This window comes from Gymnoscopelus microlampas, assembly GCF_963454915.1.
Source record: "Gymnoscopelus microlampas genome assembly, chromosome: 4".
Taxonomy (NCBI): Eukaryota; Metazoa; Chordata; class Actinopteri; order Myctophiformes; family Myctophidae; genus Gymnoscopelus; species Gymnoscopelus microlampas.
In genome coordinates, this window is record NC_139941.1 from 49,374,168 (window position 1) to 49,399,155 (window position 24,988).

The 24,988-nt window shown below is 38.2% G+C and overlaps 3 protein-coding genes and 1 long non-coding RNA gene across 4 annotated transcripts in view; 2 read left to right on the plus strand and 2 right to left on the minus strand.

Moving 5' to 3' along the window:
* LOC311042949 (H-2 class II histocompatibility antigen, E-S beta chain-like) overlaps positions 1 to 24,988 on the plus strand; it is a 94,584-nt gene that overhangs the window by 26,553 nt on the left and 43,043 nt on the right. The window contains exons 2-3 of the mRNA XM_084054058.1: positions 13,359 to 13,442; positions 14,507 to 14,764. Coding sequence (XP_083910184.1) covers positions 13,376 to 13,442; positions 14,507 to 14,764 — 325 coding nt within the window. The 5' untranslated portion in view covers positions 13,359 to 13,375. The remainder of the gene's footprint in view (positions 1 to 13,358; positions 13,443 to 14,506; positions 14,765 to 24,988) is intronic.
* On the minus strand, positions 4,191 to 5,845 carry LOC311043478 (uncharacterized protein). The gene is made up of 2 exons (XM_084054733.1): positions 5,761 to 5,845; positions 4,191 to 5,045 (listed from the first exon to the last, which is right to left on the minus strand). Exon 2 carries the CDS (start codon positions 5,042 to 5,044, stop codon positions 4,418 to 4,420), a length of 627 nt encoding a protein of 208 aa, XP_083910859.1. The 5' UTR covers position 5,045; positions 5,761 to 5,845; the 3' UTR covers positions 4,191 to 4,417.
* Positions 6,901 to 7,610, minus strand: LOC311043839 (uncharacterized protein). The gene has a single exon (XM_084055210.1). The coding sequence runs from the start codon at positions 7,585 to 7,587 to the stop codon at positions 6,985 to 6,987; it is 603 nt and encodes a 200-aa protein (XP_083911336.1). The 5' UTR covers positions 7,588 to 7,610; the 3' UTR covers positions 6,901 to 6,984.
* LOC311042955 lies at positions 18,380 to 20,087 on the plus strand. Its single transcript, XR_014600564.1, has 3 exons — positions 18,380 to 18,450; positions 19,565 to 19,678; positions 20,031 to 20,087. It is a non-coding gene; the product is annotated as an uncharacterized lncRNA (long non-coding RNA).

Below are 24,988 nucleotides of genomic sequence, written 5' to 3' on the forward strand. Positions count from 1 at the left end.
CTAACAGAGGGATCCTGCACGCTAATTGGAATCAGGGAATGAGTTTTCTGTCTATTTGTAAATCACCTTGTCACTGTACTATGTAATCTTGGTTCTTGTATGTGCATTATTCTGTTTTGGTGGTTGTTTGCTTTTTGGTCTTCCTGAATGTTTTATTTTTGTCCTGGTTGTGTTCCTGTAAGTTTCATGGGGGGCGGTTCTTTGTTTTTCTTTTGGAAATATACGTTTTTGCGGGAGACGTTTTAGTGTCTCCCGTGGGGGGTATGCTGTATATTTCTTAACTTACTTAACTTTACAAGTCACTTTGGCCAGTACAGACAGAGGAGTGTATTACCATTTGTTAGCCTGGTTGGGTGTGGGGTACACTTAGCATGGAGACAGTGCGGCTACCCATTTGTCATCAAGGCTGGCACCTCTCTTTTCCTGGCCCTTTACAGTTGCAAATGTGGAGGGCCAGGGGAAGTGGGGGTTCACCTTACAGGGCTGACACACCCAACACGTACCTACTCTTAGATCTCAAAGGTGACCACTGCTATAAAGGACTGACTGAAATGTAACTAACTTAGTGTGTCTCAGGCCGGGGGGCCGCCTGTGAGGACCTCAGGGTCTCCATAGAAAGTCTGTACTATGATGAAATAAACTGGAAGAAGTAACCTCACTATTGGAGTGATGTCTCATCCATTCTTCACCATTCATTCACATCTCTGGAACATCAAACTAACTTTACAATATGGCGTTGTTGGCAATTAGTATAGTGCATTAAACCTGTAAGTCAGTGGCTTTAAATATACCTCAGTAGAACAGCAAGAACATATTGAAGATTTAGATTTATAATACCTGAACAATAATGCCTACATATTGTGCTAATTGTTTAGGAAACACTGCACTATATTTGCTGTAGCCCAAATGCTTGAAGTCTTACTCACCCCTAAAGGATAATAATACATAAACAACAACACAATGTTGTTTAACACAACAAAAATAGCATTGTAATTATTCATATTGAAGTTCATAGTAGATTTAATGGTAGTACAAGTTAAATAGCTAAAAACATAAAGTTAATACATTTCTGTCATACTGTTTTATATAATCAATACATCCTGTATTGCAGTGTGATGCAGACTGGACAGAAATGTGTCTAATTCATGTTTTATGTGTATAAACTGTCTTGTTGCAGTTGCTGAATGTCCAGTAAAATGCAAAACCACACTGATACTCATATTATGTTTTGTATCTTCATGAATTGTTTTATACTGTTATACTCTATACCGTTACTTCTGCCACTTTTTGATGTCACAGGATGGATCCCAAATTGTGTACATGTGTAGCAGGGCTACGTAAAGCAATGACTACGCCACCCACACATATAGGAGTGAGGGATCCTTTAAACACATTAACCATATACTGTATATATAGATATATAGGACTGAACAAGGCAAGGTTCCCCAGAAAGGTACGGGTTCAGAATGAACAGAACCAGAGGCTGATGTATCAAATGTGTCAAGTTTATTCAAACAGTTGGTATAAAAAGTAGTCAGGTTAAAATACAGAAAGGAAGAAAGCGGTTACTGGGAGTTCTGCAAAGGGACTAAACCCAAAAGGCAAAGGGGCAATAAGGGTAAGGGCTTCGGGGCCTCTAAAGTAAATATACCAAAATTAAACAAATCAAATCCAAATAATGCAAAACCAAAAGCAAATAAAGTAAATAAGCAAATCAACACAAAATACAAATACGCAAAACCAAAATCAAAATCATGCAATGCTACTTAATGGCCCAGTATAGCTCTGTCAACCCTATTGCACACAGTCCAATAGCAAAAACCCGTCTAAATAGTATATATGGCACGGTGGTAAAAACAGTGATGGTTAGTTCAGCTCCTACAAAAAAAATCAAATAATAAAGCATTAGACCAACCCTCCAACAATTCATCCCAGACATTAGGCCCCTATAGCAACATGACAAAATACAGCAAAATAACAAACATGCCCAATGAGTCAATATATGCTCATGGCTCCCATTGATATAGACCTGCACAGCCACAGGGTACTGCTGCTCAAAGGACCTGGAGGCTTCTTGAAATACAGATATATATTAGTATAATTAACAACAGGCCTAATATTGTCAGCCTATCTAAACTCTTATATATATACTATTGCTACAATGAGTTGTAAAAACCTTGTCATTTGTTTCAGATTGTCTTACCGAGAATTAGTCTGTACCCCTCATGCCTCCAGGTCTCTCTCACAAACACTCAAGCCAGGCTTCTGGCTAGACAGGAGGCCGCAAACCTGGCCACCCCTCTTTATGCACTTTCCTTAAAGGGCCAATGCTATGTGCTACACATGATTTATGATGATGTCAAAATAACCAACAACCAAAATTTTACTTAAATATTTCGTTGTTACAGTCTGCTTAAAAATCTATATAACAGCCAGTGGTACATACTGAAACTCAAAATAATAAGTCCAGAATTAACAATTTACTTACTGTGTTTGTTACATTCTGCTTGAACAGTAAATGCAGATATTATAACAGCAGCCAGTGTGTTACACTGAAACTAAACATAATTCAAGAACCAACGATTTGGATGTTACAGTCTGTTTGAATCCTAATGCTGATTTATGACTGCAGCCAGTTCAGTTGTACACAAGCTCCATTTATACTTTGGCGTACAGCGGGTCGCGTGTCGAAAATCTCGAAGCTCACATATGCTATTTTCGGTGCAAGACACCGTCGAACAACGAAGTATACATTCGGCTGCAACAACAGTTGTTGCAGTGCCGGTGTCGGGTTACTATAGTAACGTCAATGAACAGAGATGAGACACGCAGCTGTCTTGTCATGGTGCACCTGTCTCACTCTCTCACTGACCAGTGGTGTAAAAAGTACTCAAATGTTTTACTTAAGTAAAAGTATCAATACTGCAATGTATAAGTACTCTGGTACAAAAGTCCGGAATTCAAAATTTTCTTTACTGGAGTATTTCCAATTTTCAATACTTTTACTATTACTCCACTACATCTCAAAGACAAATATTGTACTTTTACTCCACTACAATTATTTTAAAACTTTAGTTAGTTACTTTGCAGAGAGTGCAAAAGTATTGGTATCAAAATGTACTTAAAGTATAAAAGTAGAAAGTACTCATTTTGCAGAATGTCCCATTTCACAAGTTTTCAAATGTATAAACATATTTTGAAAATAGCAGATCTACAAGCTCACAATGCGTTGCATCACAACGCATTGTGGGCTTGTAGATCGGCTATTATCAAATGGCTGAAATAAATATAGGGCTGAAGTGGTTAATGTATGTTTTGTAATTATCAAAAGTAACTAATTATTAAAGCTGTCAAAATTGTACTTAAGTAAAGTACTTGAGTAAATATACTTAGTACTTTCAACCACTGCTCGCAATGCTCGTGGATAGCGAACTCACATTTAAAATTGCATTTTTATAAACATACCTGACACAAGTTTTAATATCCAGATTTGACAGCAACAGGAATTGAGTGCAGGACCTTGTGAGACCGTTGTCAAGCTTGCAATGCGCATAGGGGATTTGCAGAAAGTTTAAAACTAGAGTTGTAGCAGTTTCATTTTCGTTTTAACCATGCGAACGTCAATAAATAGAGATGAGACACACAGCTGTCTTTCTGCTCCCGTCACGGTGCACCTGTCTCACTGACCAAAACAAGTTTACATTATATTATATTATCTTTCAGGGCTAAGATCAGAGGCTGGCTAGGCGATGAAGTGAAGTTGAAGCGGAGTAGCAGCAAGTTTGAGTTATTTTTACTTTACTGGAGTATTTCCAATTTTCTGTACTTTTACCTCCGCTCCACTATGTCTCTCGTTTGACCAAACCTAATACTATACCTAATATTTATCCAAATGACTGAAATCAGTTCAGATCTTTTGCATCATGCATATGTACAAAACATACATTAACCACTTCAGCCCTATACCTGTGGAATCCCTGCACATTAGTAGAACAGCTATTATCATAGAGAGAATACAGACATAAAACCATTATAGAATAGATTAATTCTAAACAGTATTACTTTACCTGATATGCACCACTTAAGAAACACTAATACAGGTCAGCTATTGAATTCCATGAATTCAGTAATAACTGTTGTAATCTGGGAGACAAAGCAATACATAATGAGACAGGAAAAGTGTAGTGTAGTGTAATGAAAGACCCTTTTTACTTTATTGTTTACATTTAAGCCCTTCATCATCCTTATTCCTGTGTAGTATTTGTTCAGTTCTATTTGCGTATCTGTTCTGAACACATTTCATAGAAGAAAAGATGTGATTCATCTTGTCTGGAGAAAAATCTAGTATTTGCAGTTGTATTGACATACAGAGGAATACAGAGGAACCATTCTATCAGGAGACACAGTACATGATTGATCAGTGAGGGTGCAGATGTTCTGCCCATTGTAAACAAACGTGGCACAGGGAGGTGTGTATGTGTGTGTGGGGGGGAGGCTGGCGTGCGCTTCCTTTCCAGGCTGGTCCTTTCCATGGTCTTCTGGGACTATTTGCTATCAGTGTTTGGAGCTCTGTCTGTATGGTGGTGTCGGGTGCCCGAGCAATGCCTATGACCTCCACTCGCCTGGGGTTAAACACACAGTCCTCCTCAAAGCCAGACGGTACACACTTCATGCCACAGTTGGGGGGCACCCAGGCCGTGTTGAACCCATGCGCGTTCCAACTGTACTGCATGGGGTGGTTGTCTTGGTCAATGCGCTTGACACGGCCAACGTGCACGCGCAGCTCAAGAACCACACGATCATTGGTGGCGGCAGCGTTGAGTGGGTATCGTGCAGCCTTAGCCTGATTGCGGCTGACATAGACTCCAGGTCCCAGCATGCCGGTGGACGACTGCTGAAAGCCATTGGCGATGATGAGGCGTGCGTTGGCGACGGTGGTGCCGTGGTACATGGTATGAACATGCCGGTCTGTGGGCTCCTGAGACCCGCTCAGTACCAGATCATTTGCTGCCCCATATGACCTGATCGATCTATGGGATGCCATCCTATTACAATAAGAACACAGAACAATACTATTGAATATACTGGCAGATTAGCAAGTACTCTTTGTCTTCCTCTCTCTGTTTTAGCAAGCCTGGAATGAGATGAAAGTAAAGTCAAAGCGATGAACATATAGGTCATGTGAACAGAGGGAAATGGTAACCCTTGTATGTCATTAAATAGTTCTTACAGGAAACAAGTGAAATTGGAAGCGAAGAGCCAAAAAACATACAGACAAAATTGGAACTGGAACACTATAAAATTGAAGCTGATAAATGGGTATCTCCTGATTGGATTAAATTGGCAACCCATCTGAAAAAAATATTTTTGTTCACTAAAGAGCGGGGACACCCCTGTTGCTGAACAAACACTCTAGCAATGACTACTATCAGTATATAGAAGGAAAAAAAACGCATTTGAGCCTCAGAATATTGATAGGCTGTGTTAATGGACACAGAACATAACACAGTAGTTATGTATTTTAAATATGTAACTTTACATAATGTTTTATGTTTAGCAGCATTTAAATCTATCCCTTGTATTAAGTGTTCCAAAATAATAAGAGGTTAAGAGACTTGAGTTGTTTTTGTTACAAGATTGGCATGCTTACATTTTGTTGCCAGTTTTAAGCTTACTGTATTAGGGAGAAAAAGAGTGACTCACATATCAGCAAGAATCCCCTGAAATATAAGTAACAACAGTAGGACATACTGTACATACCTTAATTCGTATAAGTAAACAGGAGTACTCCTCCTCCTCCTACTGCGTATTCCCACACACCTAATCGTGGGAATCCATGTGAATGGTGCACCTTGTACCTGACCTATAGTCACATCATGAGGAAGTTATAAAAGTCTAGTGATCTCCCTCTCATGCAGAGTGAAGTAGAACTCATTGTAGGCCAAAGCTCATAGTTTAAGCCTTGTGTAGCACAGAATAGCCTTGTCTAATGCGACCCTTTGTTTGTTGCATGGCTAATGCTACAGCTGGCCTTTATTTGGTTTAGGTGCACATGCACATGGATGTTTGCCATGCTTGTAGCACTTTAATCTGTGTCAAACATCATCTTAAATACTGTGTTTTATCTTTATTTCATTCAAATGTATTTTATTTATAAGTTTAAAAAATATCCATGAATTCAAGTCTCCATGGGGTGACTAATCAACAGGAAAAAATATATATATTTCTTTGGAACTATCCCTTTAACAGAGTGACTCAACAATGACATAACATGGAGTTAATTCTCTATTTAATTAAAATTAAAATGTAACTACCTTTATGAAGAAATGCTCCAATTCATATCTCATCGCCTCCAATGATGATTCCTTTGGCTCTGCCCTTCTTTCACTTTCACTTAACGGTTGAGGAAGTGAAAGAACGGTTAAGGCTTAAGTATATGAGCTGTCCTGAACCGGTTGAACAAGTCTCTGACTGACGCTTGAGGCAGGGTGGGGTTGCACATTGACAACTGAAAAAAAAGGAAAAGTATTTTATATTTGTTTTTGAAAAGCATAGCCCATAAATGCATTTTTTAATATATATTTTTTTCATTTTCTTATTTTTTTAGAACAGCTATTATCATAGAGAGAATACAGACATAAAACCATTATAAAATAGACAAATTCTAACAGTATCCCTTTACCTGATAATCAGTAATGCACCACTTAAGAAACACTAATACAGATCAGCTATTGAATTCAGTAATAACTGTTGTAATCTGGGAGACAAAGCAATAAAGGGCGAGACAGGAATATAACAGGAGACTGAGATACTGTACTGTAGTGAGTCTCTCCCTTTTTCCAGACTTTTTTTTTTTTTTTTTTTTTTTTTACAATTAAGCCCTTCATCATCCTTATTCCTCATATCCTTATTTCTGTGTAGTATATGTTCTGTTCTATTTGCATATCTGTTCTGAACATATTTCATAGAAGAAAAGATACACCATCACTTCCTCCGTTGTCGTTGAGCTCTTCCTTTCTTCCATGGTCTTCTGGGACTATTTGCCATCAGTGTTTGGAACTCTCTCAGTATGGCGGTGTTGGGTGCCAGAGCAATGCCTATGACCTCCACTCGCCTGGGGTTAAACACACAGTCCTCCTCACAGCCAGTTGGTACAGACTTCATGCCACAGTTGGGGGGCACCAAGGCTGAGTTGTACCCATGCGTGTTCCAGCTGTACTGCAAGGGGTGGTTGTCTTTGTCGATGCATTTGACGCGGCCAACGTGCACGCGCACCTCAAGAACCACACGATCACTGGCGGCGGCATTAAGTGGGTATCGTTCAGCCTTATCCCGATCGCGGCTGACATAGACTCCAGGTCCCAGCATGCCAGTGGACGACTGCCGAAAGCCATTGGCGATGATGCTGTGTACGTTGGTGACTGTGGTGCCGTGGTACATGGTATAAACACGCCGGCCTGTGGGCTCTTGAGATGTGCTCAGTCCTTCCAGATCCCCACACAGTCCTTCCAGAGCTCCGCTCAGCCACTCACCCTGGGGTGTTGGCTGTTGAGCAACGTAGGTGTACCTACCTACTGCAGCTGCCATATTTGTCACAAACTGGAATGCCAAGGCCTAAGAAAACAGAACAATGTTGTTGAATAAACTGAGACATTAGTGCTGGCAGATTAACAAGTATCTTTGTCTTCCTCTTCCTCTGTTATAGCAAGCCTGGAATGGGAGAGGAAAGGAAAGTGAAAGCGATGAAAGTTATGGTCAAATCATGATAAAGGTAAACCTTGTATGTCATTAATTATACAGACATTACCAAGTGTCTTGGTCTCATAAAATCTATGTTTAATCCCGCAGTATATTACTCGATAATGAGCAGGTCATTGTAGCTATTTACTAGACTTTCTGGCCGCTGAGCAGAGCAATATAATTATGGACATTTGAAGGGTAAAAAACATGTAGTGCCCTTATGTGTGCAATTTTGTTTTTTGGGTTTGACTATTTTCATAACGGACTCCTGAACAGTGTTTGAGCCAAGTTTGGTCCAGATGTGTGTATAAAATGTCAAAGTTCAGTGACAGATGATAATGAAGTAATATCGTATCGTGTGTCATCCTACCGTCGGTTTTAATATAGGATATATCATGTCAATTGCCAATTTAAAAGATTCAAGTTACTTAGAAGCTACATGGTTATTACTAAAACAGTTAACTTATAATAGCTTATAATAATAGAATAGAATAGGCCTGCATGATTAAGGAGCTTACACAATGGTCCCATTTTTTTTGCCCGGAATTCGTCGCTCATAAAAAAAAAACTCACGTTGTGTCACTCATGTTTACGCACTGCCTCGGAAATGTTCTTCCGTTATAGTTTTTTCCAGACCAGGTTTCATTTCCTGCTTTATCTGCATCACCTTGTCCGTATCTTGCAGTGTTTTGAGGCTGTAGTCTACACAGCCTGTGGATTGAGGAAAGGCTCACATTGCACATACTATTCTGATGGGGGCAAAGCGTCAAACTGGGCCAATGAAATAAACGTGGAAACAATAAAAATAATAACAATAACCTTATTTATATAGCACTTTTCAAAACATGAGTTACAAAGTGTTGAACAGCATTTGGGGCATTAAATATATAAGTAAGGTAAAATAAAACAATGGGGATAATCCTGCAGCCCCAGCATCAGACTAAAGGTGAAACTCTCCTTGCTCAATCATAGTGATCTCAGAATGGACCCAATATTTCATTTTCATTTTTGTGTTCAACACGTGAGAGGACCACCAGTGTAACCACTCAGTCACCTTCACTGCTTGTAGACATCTACATTTACGGATTTACTGATTTATGTCCATATTTTTGCATATGAAAATATATGTTTTATACCCTGGGGCATATTCTGAACTAGTCCAGATTATACCCTCCTCATGTGTTTTTCATAAAAATTGGAAGCGATAAACCAAAATAATGAGCATACTGAGCAGACAAAATTGGAACTGGAACACTGAAATTGAAGTTGATAAATGGTTAGGCCTACTCTTTCCTGATTGGATAAAATTGGCTACCCAACTGAACATTTATTTTCTCTTTATTAAAGAGCTGGAGAAACAGGGAGACACCTGTTAATGAATAAACACTCTAAAGCAGTGATTACTATCAGAAAAGAGATCTTCAACTTTTGAACACATTTGTTTTTAAATATATTATTTCAGAAAGGAAATGTATCATCATAGTGTACAAGAGTATTAAGTATCTTCATTATGTATAAAAAAAATAATGAAAAACATAATAATAAACATTAAATGATAAAGGAAACTGATATAAATAAAAAGGAAATAAAGAAACGTGTGCTCCTCGGAGAACAGCTCTCCGCCAGGCCGGGTTTCTTACCCAGGGCCCGCAAACTTTGGAAGACAGTCATAGCCAATTTGAATGGAATAGAATGTGTACAAATGTAATGATTTAATGTTCCACTTTCATGTATTTTAAAGCTCAGCTGCGGTCAATTCTAACTGGGATTTTTTTCCCCAAAAGGTTGCCTTTTTTTTCCTTTCCGATACATAAAAAAAGTTCTGAATCTTTGAAAATATTTTTGCAAGATTGAAAAATATTTGAATTCCTTTTACCTCCCAGATCAACATTATACATTTAAGAATGTGCTGATGTACCTGTGTTGTGTTTCACTGATTGATCTGCAATAAACCAGTGGTTCTCAACCTTTTCAGGCCACGACCCCCCAAAACATTCATATTTGAACTGGGGACCCCCCAAAACAATCATATTTGAACTGGGGACCCCCCAAAACAATCATATTTGAACTGGGGACCCCCCAAAACAATCATATTTGAACTAGGCACCCCCCAAAACAATCATATTTGAACTGGGGACCCCCCCCCCCACCCTGAAAAAGACTTGAAATTGTAGGAGTTGAGGCGTTACATTTAGTTCCCACAGATAAATAGATCTACATGCTCTAAAAGAGCTTGTAGATCGGCGATTTAATTTTCTTTTGCCTCTTTCTTAAATTATTTGACATTTTGGCCAATTTTTGCCCAGTTTTTATAGTATATAGTTTGTTGATTACTTCTGATGCAGTAATGTTTATGGGTTTTTTTTGTATTAAAAAGGTCTTAAAATTCCTTAAAATGTTCTCTTCACTGTCACCTCCCCAAACTCACGTGGGGACCCCATGGGGGACCCGACCCACAGGTTGAGAACCACTGGCCTACACCACAGGTCAAAGGTGATGAGCATGCATTCACATGAACACATTTCTCTCCGTCAGTATATATTACACTGGCACCATGATATGAACACAAAGTATCATCAATCATGGAACACCAAACAAGGATCTACAGAAATATTTAAATAAACCCATAAAGTCATTTGATTACAATCAGCAACACCTGCAATCATAGAACAGTGATTGGCTGGACAGTGACTCACTCTCATGATACACCCTCGTATGTATATGATTGTTGATCATATATTTAGATATAATATATAATATATTTATAGAATATAAATACTTGTAAGTTTATATATATATACATATATGAATTACATTATTACATTCTTTAATTATCTGTCTAATTTGTCTGTGGTGAAAGATTTGGTTTATTTAAATTTTACCATGTTGGTATTATGTAAAAAATATAGACGTCAAGCGATGACGCAGTAAGAGGAACAAAGAGGTAGATTAAATACGTTTTATACTTATTCTACTCCTTTTTGAACATGTAGAATTATAGTATTTTGTTGTTGCCTCTGAGGCTTGTTTTCGACATGTTCAAGATGTCATTCATCATCATTAATATGGAAGATAAAGGGAGAAGGGAGAGGGAGTCCCACACACTGTCTTCACTTATAAAGAAATGTATTTAGAATGCAACGTTTCGGCCGCTTGGACCTTCATCAGGCATCCTGAACTGTTTCAGGTGAGAGGTACATGATTGGTCAAAAGTAGGCTAATTAGATATTGCTGTGCTTACTTACATACACAAGCACATGCATGCGCACGCGCACGCACATGTCATGCGCACACACACACACACACACACACACACACACACACACACACACACACACACACACACACACACACACACACACACACACACACACACACACACACACACACACACACACACACACACACAGGGGGGAGACAAAAGCTATGGAACTCTGACTGGTATTATTTTAAACTATGGAATTGGAAATAATAGACCATATTCACATGGCGGCCATTTTTGCATTTTGCATTGAAGAAACAGGGTGGCATTTAATTAATTTAATTTTCATTCTTTCTTTCTTTCTTTCTTTCTTTCTTTCTTTCTTGTGTTTCTCTTCAACAGAATCATCTTTATTGTCACATCACAGGTTAAAGGTGTAAAGAAGTGGGTGAAATTATCTTTAGTGCAGCTCCATCGTTTTAGTTATTTTAAGAAAGAGAAAGAAAAGAAGACGGGGGAGGGGCAAGGAGAGAATAAAATATGAATTAAACAAAGATATTTACATACAGTATGTACACAAGGTTAGACATGAGGTGCATAAGGTACAGTATATACATGAGGAGACATAAGGTGCATCAGCAGCAGCTATACTGTTCATGATATGTGCAATAATACAGACTGTCCTCTTTCCAGAAACAGATGATGTAACATCATATCTTTAATCTGATTGGCTGATTCTTCTGAACTAAAGAACGAGTCCTCCTTCATTCTCTTTCAGACTCCAGAACTTCTCTTCCAGTAAGCATTGTTTACTCTGATCTGTTTATTCTGATCTGTTTATTCTGATCTGTTTATTCTCATCTGTTTATTCTCATCTGTTTATTCCCATCTATTAAATTCAGATCAGTTTTGATCAGTGATGATAAAGATTACAGCCACCCTCCTCATCCTCTCCTCTGTACTTCATGTCAAAGCGATCCCAGGAAGTAAGTACATTATATTTATGTTATTATATAATATACACATTTATATCTACTGTTATTATATAAAACCAAATAAGAACGATACACAATACAAACAAATGACACACATGGACGCATGCACGCACGCACGCGCACGCGCTCTCACACACACACACACACACACACACACACACACAGATCACATGACCAGTGTGTTTTTAAAGATATTTGATGGTTTCAGCAGTGAGATGAAATGAGGCTTGGATTGATGTTTAATGAACCTGAACAGCATTTTACCAGTGACGCTGAACACACACACACACACACACACACACACACACACACACACACACACACACACACACACACACACACACACACACACACACACACACACACACACACACACGCGCGCACACACACACACACACACACACACACACACACACACACACACACACACACACACACACACACACACACAGCGATGTTAGCGTCTGTCAGTAGGGGGGGCAAGATTTTGTCGGGGTGGGGGGGGGGGACAAAATGGAACTCTGACTGGTATTATTTTACACTATGGAATTGGAAATAATAAACCATATTCACATGGTGGCCATTTTTTCATTTTGCACTGAAGAAACGGGGTGGCATTTCATTAACTTAATAGCAAAATGGCCGCCGTGTGAATATGGTCTTCAGAGACCACACCCCCTTGTCACCCTGCATAATAATACATATGTACAGAGTAGACCAGTGGAGTGCTCCAGCATTTTATTTGGGTTTTCTCTTCTGAAGTGACCAGATATTTTACTTTCTGATTCAAGTTGTCCCCCTTTCTTTCTTTCTTTCTTTCTTTCTTTCTTTCTTTCTTTCTTTCTTTCTTTCTTGTGTTCCTCTTCAACATAATCAGAATCATCTATATTGTCTCATCACAGGTTAAAGGTGTAAATATGTGGGTAAAATCATTTTTTGTGCAGCTCCATTTTAGTTATTTTCAGATAGAAAAGTAGACGGGGATGGGGGGGGGTAAGGAGAGAATAAAAGATGAATTAAACAAAGATATGTGCATACTGTATGTGCATGAGGTTAGACACAAGGTACAGTATGTACATGAGGTTAGACATAAGATGCATAAGGTACAGCATGTAAATGAGGAGAAATAAGGTGCATGAGCAGCAAATATATACCGTTCATGATCATGTGCAATAATCAAGACTGTCGTCTTCTTGGAAACAGATGATGTAACATCATATCTTTAATCTGATTGGCTGATTCTTCTAAACTACAGAACAGATCCTCCTTCATTCTCTTTCAGACTCCAGAACTTCTCTTTCAGTAAACATCTGTTTATTCTCATCTGTTTATTCTGATCTGTTTATTCTCATCTGTTTATTCTCATCTGTTTATTCTCATCTGTTTATTCTGATCTGTTTATTCTCATCTATTAAATTCAGATCAGTTTTGATCAGTGATGATGAAGATTACAGCCACCCTCCTCATCCTCTCCTCTGTACTTCATGTCAAAGCGATCCCAGGAAGTAAGTACATTATATTTATGTTATTATATAATATATACATTTATATCTACTGTTATTATATAAAATTAAATATGAACAATGCACAATACAAACAAATGACATGCACACACGAGCGCACACACACACACACACACACACACACACACACACACACACACACACACACACACACACACACACACACACACACACACACACACACACACACACACACACACACACACACACTCCTTTTACTACCTGTATACAGTATTGGATCTTGAATGTTGGTCCAAATACATACACATTAAAACAGATGTTAGGAACTGTTGTTGTGACATCATGAAATAAATCATTCTGTATGAATTACTTTCACAATAAAATGCAAAATAAAAAAAACATTTGAATATGTTTCAGTGAATAAAACGTTTGACAGGAAGTTACTTTTAATATCCAACCTTTCACTTCATATAAGAACCAAACATGGAGTGGTGTAAAGTAACTAATTACATTTACTCAAGTACAATTTTGAGGTAATTATGCTTTATCTTTACTGGATATTTCCAATTTTCAGTACTTTTACTTCTACTCCACTACATCTCACAGGCTAATATTGTACTTTAACTCCACTACAATTATTTGAAAACTTTAGTTACTAGTTACTATGCAGATATAAATTATAACATTATAAAAAATACATTAACCACTTTAACCCTAGTTTTAACCTATAGGCTGTTAGGTTATAAAATAGCAGATCTACAAGCTCACAACGCGTCGCATGGTGACGTGTTGTGAGCTTGTAGATCTGCTACTTTCAAACATTTTAGTACTTTTACTTTTGGGTACTTTAAATACCTTTTTATAGCAATATTTTAAGTACTGTTACTCAAGTAAATTTTTTATTCCAGACCTTTACTTGTAACAGAGTACTTCTAAATTGCAGTACTGATACTTTTACTTAAGTATAATATTTGAGTACTTTTTCCACCACTGCAAACATGATTGTTTAACATGATGATTATGTGCTATTGTCACTGTGAAGAAGTTTGTTGTTGAATTTAATGTAATCTTTGTTTTATTTCCAGTGTTCCATGAGGACATTGCTGTCATTGGCTGTTCAGACACAGTTAAAGACCCATATAAAGAGTGGATGTTTGCACTGGATGGTGAAGTGATGATGTACGCAGACTTCAACAAAGGGAAGGTGGTGGAGCCTCAGCCTCCGTTTGTAGATCATATGCCCTACGATGCAGGAGCTTATGATTATGCTTTGGGTGATCAGGCGTACTGCAAAGCCAACCTGGACACCATTCGCTCTGCCTTGAAGAAACCACCAGTGAAAGGTACATGAATACTATGAACACAATAGTTATGAACTAAAACGGTTGAATATATTTAACATTAATAAAAATGTTTAAACATGTATATTAAGCATTTATGGTGAAATGTTTTCTAAATAATATGTATTTCTAGTAAACATGAATATGTGCTCAAGGTGCTTTATTTTTATTTTATTTAACAAATCTATGCATTAGTATGTAGGCCTACTTTTATTTTACTTTTACTCCACACAATTATTTGAAAACTTTAGTTAATAGTTACTTTGTAGATTTTGATTATTATTACAAGACATACAGTAACCACTTCAGCCCTATAGGCCATTTGAAAATAGCGTCACTAATCACGATTTGATGCATTGTGAGCTTGTAGATCTACTATTTTCAAAAGATTTGTATACATTTCAAGACTTGAAATGGGACATTTTGTATAATGCGTATTTTTACTTTTTGTACTTTAAGTACATTTTGATGCAAATACTTTTAAAATAATAATCCTATTTCAACTGGATGGGACCCCCCAAAATAATCCTATTTGAACTGGAGACCCCCCAAAATTGTAATATTGATTGACCTGATTGATTGATTGATTGATGTACTTTATTTAGTTAGACATGAGAACAACAGTACATGGAAGTACAAATTCACAATACAAGGTCTACTAAACTGGAAGACTCATTAAGCACTGAGCTTGTTTCAAATGAGTTCCCCACGCACACAAATCATGATGACATATAAGAGACAGACAGATAAACACACTACTATGGAAGGTCATACAATCAGTTTACAGGCTACTGGTATGAAGAGTGAGAAATATGTACAAGAGAAGAAGGAGAGAGGGGGGGGGTAGGGGGTAGGGATACCTGGTGTCCTATAGTTTCTTTGAGGCTCTTCATTGTTCTCTCTACTCTCTATATGTGACTATTTATCTTGTTTGCTGACTAGAGTCAGTGGTGGGAAAAGTACTCAAATGTTTTACTGAAGTAAAATAATCAATGCTGCAATCTAGAAGTACTCTGTTACAAGTAAAAGTCCTGAATTCAAGAATGACTTGAGTAAAAGTACAAAAGTATTTGCATCAAAATTTACTTAAAGTACCAAAAGTACTAAAATGTTTGAAAATAGTAGATCTACAAGCTCGTAGCGCGGCACTCGGTGCCGCATTATGAGCTTGTAGATCTGCTATTTTCAATTAGCCTATATATAGTAGGTATAAAAAAGGGGTTATCCTGGAAATACATGATGGGGTCTGACAGACAGACAGACAGACAGACAGACAGACAGACAGACAGACAGACAGACAGACAGACAGACAGACAGTCCTTGTTTACTCAGCCACGCTAGACATCTGGACACATAGAGAAACAAAACTTAGCTGGTAGCTCAATCTCATTGTATTTAAGATATTCAATATACATTCAAAACATTTTAATGCCAGATTTCACATCCTGAACCTATTCTAGACTTTATGTAGTGACATATTTGGCCGGTGGGGGAAAGTTAGCCTAGTGTTTATATTATACAGATGATAATAAAACTGAACATTAATGACATTTTTAATTGTCTGTTTCCAGATGGATATGTGTTCTATATGGCTGACCGCTGTGTGTTTAACTCCAGTGAGCTGAAGGACATACAGTACATACAGTCATCTAATTTCGATGGTGATGAGATCCTCAGGTGGGACAGTAGAGTAGATCAGTTTGTTGGATACACTGAGCTTGGTGTGAAGAACGCAGAGCGCATGAATAAAGATCCTAGAGCACTGGCTGGGATGAGAGCAAACCGAGAGGCATTCTGCAAACACAACACTGAGATCAGATACTCCTCTGTTCTGAACAAGAGAGGTGAGCCTATCTCAGAGCAGCACTCAACACTCATCACCTCATAAACTATAACATGAAATCACATGATTCTATTCAGAGATGATTAATGGTGTTAATATTGATCTGATAATGATTATAAAACATGACTTAATCTGCTGACAAACATTTCAGATCCTCTTAACCCATTAAGATCTGAAGAAGCATCTGTGTCACATTTTGATTTGAGCTAAAAAGCATAATTTTACACTTTGGCTATTAAAAAAATAGCAGATATACAAGCTCATAGCGCGGCACCGAGTGCCGCGCTATGAGCTTGTAGATCTGCTATTTTAAAAAAATCAAGAAAATGTGTGTAAATTCATATATTTATATTATTTTCAAGCTAACATTTTTAACTCAAATCTTTGCTTCTGGGGGTCCCTGGAACAAAGTATTTTGAGATGGGCGTCGGCATTTTGGGTGGTCCTTTACATGAAAAAGTTTGAGAACTACTGATAAAGCAACAATAGTTTTTCAAAAAACTGGATTTAGAAGACATTTGTAAAATCGGCCTCAGGTCTTAATGGTTTAAACACTTAAAGGGATAGTTCACCCCAAAAATGACTTATTTTCTATCAATTACACCCCATGAAGCCTTGAATTCATGGAGATTTTTTAGTTTTTGTCGCATTCCTGAGCCAATAATTTGATTGATTAATTTGGAAAGATGCTAATGTCTCTGGTAGGAGACTCAAAGGAGACTCTTTGAGTCTCCTATTGGAGAGACCGCCGGTCATCAAATTATTGGCTTAGGAATGCGACAAAAACTAAAGAAAATCTAGTTCTAGTTCAAGGCTAGGTCTAGTGCTACAGTCTGCAGATTATGGTGGTAGATTAGGAGTGAGTCTGCAGCTCTAACTGCAATGGGCAGTTTGTTCCACCGTTTGGGAGCCAGAAGGGTGAAGAGTTTAAGACGTGTGGAGCGTTGTCCAGGGTGTTTTAGAGAAGAAAAAAGAGTCTAGGACGTGAGGAGCGTTGACCAGGGTGTTTTAGAGAAGAAAAAAGAGTCTAGGACGTGTGGAGCGTTGTCCAGGGTGTTTTAGAGAAGATTCTGACAGCTTCCCTGTGTTAGCTGATCTGAGTGAGCGGGAGGGGTTGTAAACCTGTTGAAGCTTTCTAGATCATTTGGATCTCATTTGGATAATATACAATTATTAATGATAATGACATGTTCAAATGACTGGTATATATTAATAAATGTAATAATAATAATAATAATAATCTTATTCATCCAGTGGAGCCCAAAGTGAGACTGAAGTCAGTGACTCCCCCTCGTCGTGGTGAACACACTCACATGCTGAGGTGCAGCAGCTACGACTTCTATCCTAAAGTGATCCTGGTGACCTGGTGGATAGGTCAGGAACCTTTGACCTCTGGCCTCTCCTCTACCGCTGAGCTGTCTGATGGAGACTGGTACTACCAGTACCACTCCTACCTGGAGTACACACCCAGGTACACACCTAACAGACACCTATACATAGAAATACACACCTAATAGACACCTCTACTGGTACTACCAGTACCACTCCTACCTGGAGTACACACCCAGGTACACACCTAACAGACACCTATATATAGAAGTACACAACTAATAGACACCTCTACTTGTACTACCAGTGTGTGTGTGTGTGTGTGTGTGTGTGTGTGTGTGTGTGTGTGTGTGTGTGTGTGTGTGTGTGTGTGTGTGTGTGTGTGTGTGTGTGTGTGTGTGTGTGTGTGTGTGTGTGTGTGTGTGTGTGTGTGTGTGTGTGTGTTACAGATCAGGAGAGAAGATCACATGCATGGTGGAACATCCCAGCCTGACCGCGCCTATCAAGATGGACTGGGGTCAGTTACTGTAATCTAGTGTAATCTACTGTCTAAATAGCAGATGAACAAGCTCATAGCGCAGCTCATACCGAGTGCCGCACTATGAGCTTGTAGATCTGCTATTTTTGAAAAATCGTTAACATTTGTGCAAATCTTTGAATATATGTATTTTTAAAGCAAACATTTGTAACTGTCAAATGTCTCTCAACATATGTCTTCATTTTTCTAAAAAAAATATATCAGTGGTGCTCAAACTTTTTCTTGTCAAGGACCCCCAAATTGATATGTTTTTGGCCGCTGATCCCCATCAAAGTATGTTGTTCCAGAAGAAAATGTTTGAGTTAAAAATGTTGTTTAAAAAATAAAATATATAAATTATATTCAAATATTTGCACAAATGTTCAAGATTTTTCAATAGCAGATATACAAGCTCGTAGCGCGGCACTCGGTGTCGCGCTATGAGCTTATTGATTTGATGAAAGCAGATTAAAGACCAGATTGATTTGATAAAAGCTGATAAAAGACCAGATTGATTTGATAAAAGACCAGATTGATTTGATAAAACAGATAAAAGACCAGATTGATTTGATAAAAGCAGATCAAAGAGTCATCATGGTTTTATCAATGTGAAAACAAGACCGTTTTCTAAGACAGAACAAGCGCTGATGTTCTTTTTTACAAACTGCCTCACAGTTCTGAGTCTATGACTCTGTCCCAAGATACTTTCTGCACATTCCACAGCCTGGTTTATAATCATCATAGTAAAAGGTTGATTCATGTCTTCTAAACTCTATCATCATATCCTTTGTTTTGGATGTATTTAGCTCTAAGAAGGACATGTCACATCAGGTGACAAACTCCTCAAGGACTGGACCAATAGGGTTGGACTCATTATTACTGAACAGACTCACAATGACTGTGTCGTCTGTTTATTGTTTATTGTGTTTGGTTGTTGTAGCTTATTGTCAGATGACTCCATGTCAGAGTCTGTGAAGAACAAGGTGTTTTAATCTACTGTAATGATATGATATATGATATGATATGATATGATATGATATAATATAATATAATATAATATAATATAATATAATATAATATAATATAATATAATATGACATAATTGTATTGTCAGATGACTCCATGCCAGAGTCAGTGAAGAACAAGGTGGCCATGGGAGCATCAGGTCTGGTTCTGGGTCTGGTCTTGTTCCTGTCTGGATTCATCTACTTCCAGTGGAAGAAACGAGGTGATTAGCATGTTTGATTAACATGTTTTTAACATGTTTCATTAATTATTATACTACCAGTGGAACAAATGAGGTCAGATCAACAGAGGTTCACATGACATGTGGAACCCTCACAGAAATGCTAAACAAACAAACAAACAAACATGTAAAGCCACAACCTAAACTGGTTTATATTGGTTTAGAACCGTAACCGGTTTAGACCAGTTTAGATAACCTAGTTAGAGGTCAAAGTGTGTTCTATGTTGTCACATTTAGCTTTAATACATCAGTGTTACATTTAGAGTACACACAATACAGCACATATGATTTATTTGTGTGTCTGCTTTAACTGTCTCTCTTCTTCTTCTATCAGGTCGTATTCTGGTGCCGACAACCAATGATGATCTTTAGACTCCTCCCACACACCCAGGTTCACTTCCTCTTTCTTTTTACTGAACTTTTTTCTTTTTGTTTATGTATAAAAGTGTATAAAAGTAGAAAACACACACAAAACAACATGCTTGTGTAAGAAGTGAAACAACTAGCCTGGTAAACTATCCCGGTCGTGTGAATTTACATTATCATGTGTCTTCTGCTTAATTTATTATAATAATGAATCTATAATAATCAAATGTAATAATCAAATGATTTGTTGTATCAGACAACACTGATGACAATGTGGTCAGATGGGAGGGGGGGCGTGTGTGTGTTTTCATCAGTTTGATGAACCGCCCACACTAATTGGGACTCCCTCTTCCTTTGGTGTGTCGCCTAGGTGGCGCCTAAACCCTGACCTTTAACCTCACATAAACTATGTCTATGAACCTAACCTTAACCCTAACCTTACTAATAACTTGTTCATGATCTATTAACCATTTATAGCATAGTTTTAAATCATTAAATCTTTAACCATTAACACACATTTAACAAGTTATGAATAAAACATTAACTAATAATTTGGGAATGATTCATTTACTATTATAAGGGAATGTTATTCTAAAGTGTTAACATGTTCACACAGTTAATACATTCTGATTCTTAATGGTTTATTGTCTTTTCACAGAACACCTGGGTGTGTTTTCTGAGAAGCAGAGAGTCATCCCTGGTGGAGAGAAGAGGAAATACATGTGTGTCCATTCAGCTTTTAAATACTCATAACAGCAGCACAATGATGACATCATCAACCTTTTTCACTAATGTGTCCTTTAAACAATTAAAAATGCTAATTGGCTAGCTAAGAGTAACGAAAATGACTGTCTTTTCCCGGTGTTTCGCCCAGGTCAACGTGGTTTTGAGGTGAGGTTAAGGTTAGGGTTAAAGTTAGGTTTATAGACATAGTTTATGTGAGGTTAAAGGTCAGGGTTTAGGCGCCACCTGGGCGACACACCAAAGGAAGAGGGAGTCCTAATTAGTGTGGGCGGTTCATCAAATTACTTTGTATAGTTTCTGTCTTCATAAAACACAAACATAATACTTCAGTTCAACACTATATTGAAACATTAAATAAATGATCACACACACAATCAGAGTTCTTCATAACATATAATATTAATATCCATCTGAATGGAAGTCAGTCAACCATGTTTGTGAAAAAGTTTTTTTTTGTTATTTTATACTTGACCATAAGTCATTTATTATTATGTAATCATTTATAGTGTGTGATAATTAATGTGTTACGATCATCATGACATCACTATTTCCCTGTGATGGGTGGACCTGGTCCTCTAGGGTGGTCTGAGGTGATGGGTGGACCTGGTCCTCTAGGGTGGTATGAGGTGATGGGTGGACCTAAACCCTCTAGGGTGGTCTGAGGTGATGGGTGGACCTGGTCCTCTAGGGTGGTCTGAGGTGATGGGTGGACCTGGTCCTCTAGGGTGGTCTGAGGTGATGGGTGGACCTGGTCCTCTAGGGTGGTCTGAGGTGATTATTTATCTTTCCGTTTTTCAGCTCCACTGTTGTGTTTCTATCCGTTCCTTCCCCCCTGGGATCTGGGCCCCTGATCATGAATGGTTTGAAGTTCAGATGTTAGATTTTGGCTTTAATTTGCTTGGTTTGAATGGAATGTCACAATATCAATAAAGGAATGAGAAAACATCATTGTGCTTCATGTTCTCTTACATTTCACTGCAGGTGGGTTGTCAATTTCAGCCAATCAAGAGAGAGTGCCCATTCACAATATAGAGCTATTTAACACTGTTACTGAACAAACAACAAACACTCTATAGTAATGATTACTATCACAATATAGAGCTATTTAACACTGTTACTGAAGAAATACTCTATAGTAATGATTACTATCACAATATAGAGCTATTTAACACTGATACTGAATAAATACTCTATAACAATGATTACTATCACAATATAGAGCTATTTAACACGGTTACTGAAGAAATACTCTATAACAATGATTACTATCACAATACAGTATAGAGCTATTTAACACGGTTACTGAACAAACACTCTATATATGCCCTCTGGGAAGAGGTACCAGAGCATAAAGGCCAGCACAAGCAGACTGAAAGACAGTTTCCTCCCACAGGCTATTAGACTGCAGAATGAGTCTATGCGCTGAACTTCTGTGGTGTTACTTTGCATTGCACTGATCCTAGTCTTTTTACTGTTTTAAATGTATTTTTAAGCGTAGTATTGATATTTATTAACTGTTTTATTTCTGTGTTTTTGGAGCACCTCCCCAACATAAGTTTTTAACAGTGTGTACTTGTACATCCTTGTAAATCTCTTGAATCTTTTATCATGTTCGGGTTGTAAATGGAGAAAGTGCCAAAACCAGAAATTCCGCCATGACGCTTGTGACAGACGAGTGTCATGTGAACCATGGCTAGCTTTTTTACATAAAGTCCCTCAGTTTGGCTGTTGCGATGTGACACTATGGTGATCTTGTTGTGAACTATTGTATATCTGCTATTCTTTTTTTCTTTTTCTTTATTGTTAAGTAGTGTTTCTTTTCCGATAATTTGTGAAAAGTTTTTGGACATTTTTGGGACATTTTAGCCTGTAGTAACATGTCATAAATAGGGACACCAGGTTGAAAACAGCTACAGTATGACCTTATAAAATCCAGAAAGTTCTTCTTCACCCACTGATGACTTCCTCAAACATTGCTTTAACTATTGATGGTTTGACCTCCTCACCTTCCATTACACAACCACACACACACACACACACACACACACACACACACACACACACACACACACACACACACACACACACACACACACACACACACACACACACACACACACACACACACACACACACACACACACACCAGGGGACCATTGGTTCACTTTGAGAACCAATGGCTATATAGCCAAAGGCTATATTAAAAAAAAACTATAATAACACATATGTCTTTGATTGATTTATCCATATTTTATACTTTGGCTATTCAAAAATAGCAGATCTACAAGCTCATAGCGTGGCACCAAGTGCCGTGCTATGAGCTTGTAGATCTGCTACTTTTTAATGATCTTTAACATTTGTGCAAATCTCTGAATATATATATTTTTAAAGGGAACATTTTTGACTCAAGTCTTTTCCTCTGGGGATCCTTATTTCAAAATATTTTGAGAAGGCCAAATACATATCCTACTATAATCCTACTATAATTCTAGTAACCTCTGTAGTGGTACGTGAGTGAAGATACCCGGTTCTCCTCACTGGCTGGACCAATTGCTCTGATTTTGCACACAGCCATTGACCATTACCATCTGACCGCAACTGTGAAGCCCGTTTTTCAATTTCATCAAATCTCAGCTTCTTATTAGCGTTTTTGTGTCAAACACTGTCGCCATGGTTACGGGGCTGCCCAGCTATGGGACGAACTGCCTCCCGGGTTGCCAGATCATGTGCGCATATCCCCCCACGGATGCGCTGCGCCGACCGGGTATGGTCTAGTAGGACTAATTTTAGGAGTCCTTGCATGAAAACGTTCCACTGATATATAATATAGCAACAATATTTTTTCAGAAAACTGTTAGGATTTAGAAGACATTTGTAGAATCGGTCTCAGGTCTTAATGGGTTAATAAACAGAAGGGGAAAAATAATAATGTTACAATCAGGAGCCAGACAGTCTTTCATCTGGAAATGTGAGACTACAGAGAGGGAGAGAGACAGAGAGAAGAGAGACACAAGACCAAGTTTCCCCACTTGATCATCTGAAATAATGTTATTCAGCTTCCTCTATCCTGGTGGGAAACTCATGTAGACTAGCTGTGTAGATCTAACAGACCTCACATCAAAGCTCTATGCTCAACTATTTACATTTTGTCCTACACACACACACACAGAGAGAGAGAGAGAGAGAGAGAGAGAGAGAGAGAGAGAGAGAGAGAGAGAGAGAGAGAGAGAGAGAGAGAGAGAGAGAGAGAGAGAGAGAGAGAGAGAGAGAGAGAGAGAGAGAGAGAGAGAGAGAGAGAGAGAGAGAGAGAGAGAGAGAGAGAGAGAGAGAGAGAGAGAGAGAGAGAGAGAGAGAGAGAGAGAGAGAGAGAGAGAGAGAGAGAGAGAGAGAGAGAGAGAGAGAGACACACAGAGACAGAGACAGACAGACAGACAGACAGACAGACAGACAGACTAGCAGTTAGTCAGTGTCAGACAGACAGATATTTGCGTTCCACTGAGTGCACCTCTCTCTATAATTCCAATAATTTCACACTACAGTATGAGAGCATTTCCTGTCTTTGACAAAGGACCACGTTGTGATTATGTTACAGCTCAGAGAGAGATGTTACAGCTCAGAGAGAGAGAGAGAGAGAGAGAGGGGAGATTTCAACTTGTATTCATTACACACTATTGTAACCCATTATGACAAATGAAATTCCGCGAGTAGGACGGAGGCCCTACGTCCTGCCGGTGGGGGCTCCTCACTGGCAGTTGGGTCAGTAGGAAACAACAGCAGAGACAACACACAGTGTGTGTGTGTGGGGAGGAATTCATTGGCATAACGACTAAATTGGGGAAACATGTAGTAGCCTAACTAAATGTACACTACATGACCCCTAAACACCAATCAAATGGTTACAGGTGTCTATTGTGACACAATTTCATGTCACCTTTTCTTAGGCCAACATAATTGTGCTTAACGATATTATCACGTTAATCTAAATATGCTTAAAACACTTAAAATGACACTTTTGTCAGCCACTCAAATCCCATGTTTACTTAATGTTTCTGTTACAAGTAGAAGTCTGGAATTCAAAATGAACTTGAGTAAAAGTACTTGAGTCAAAATGTAGGTAAAGTACCACATTTAGAACAAATATGAGACATTTGTCATTCTACTACTCTGCCTCCACAATGTGGA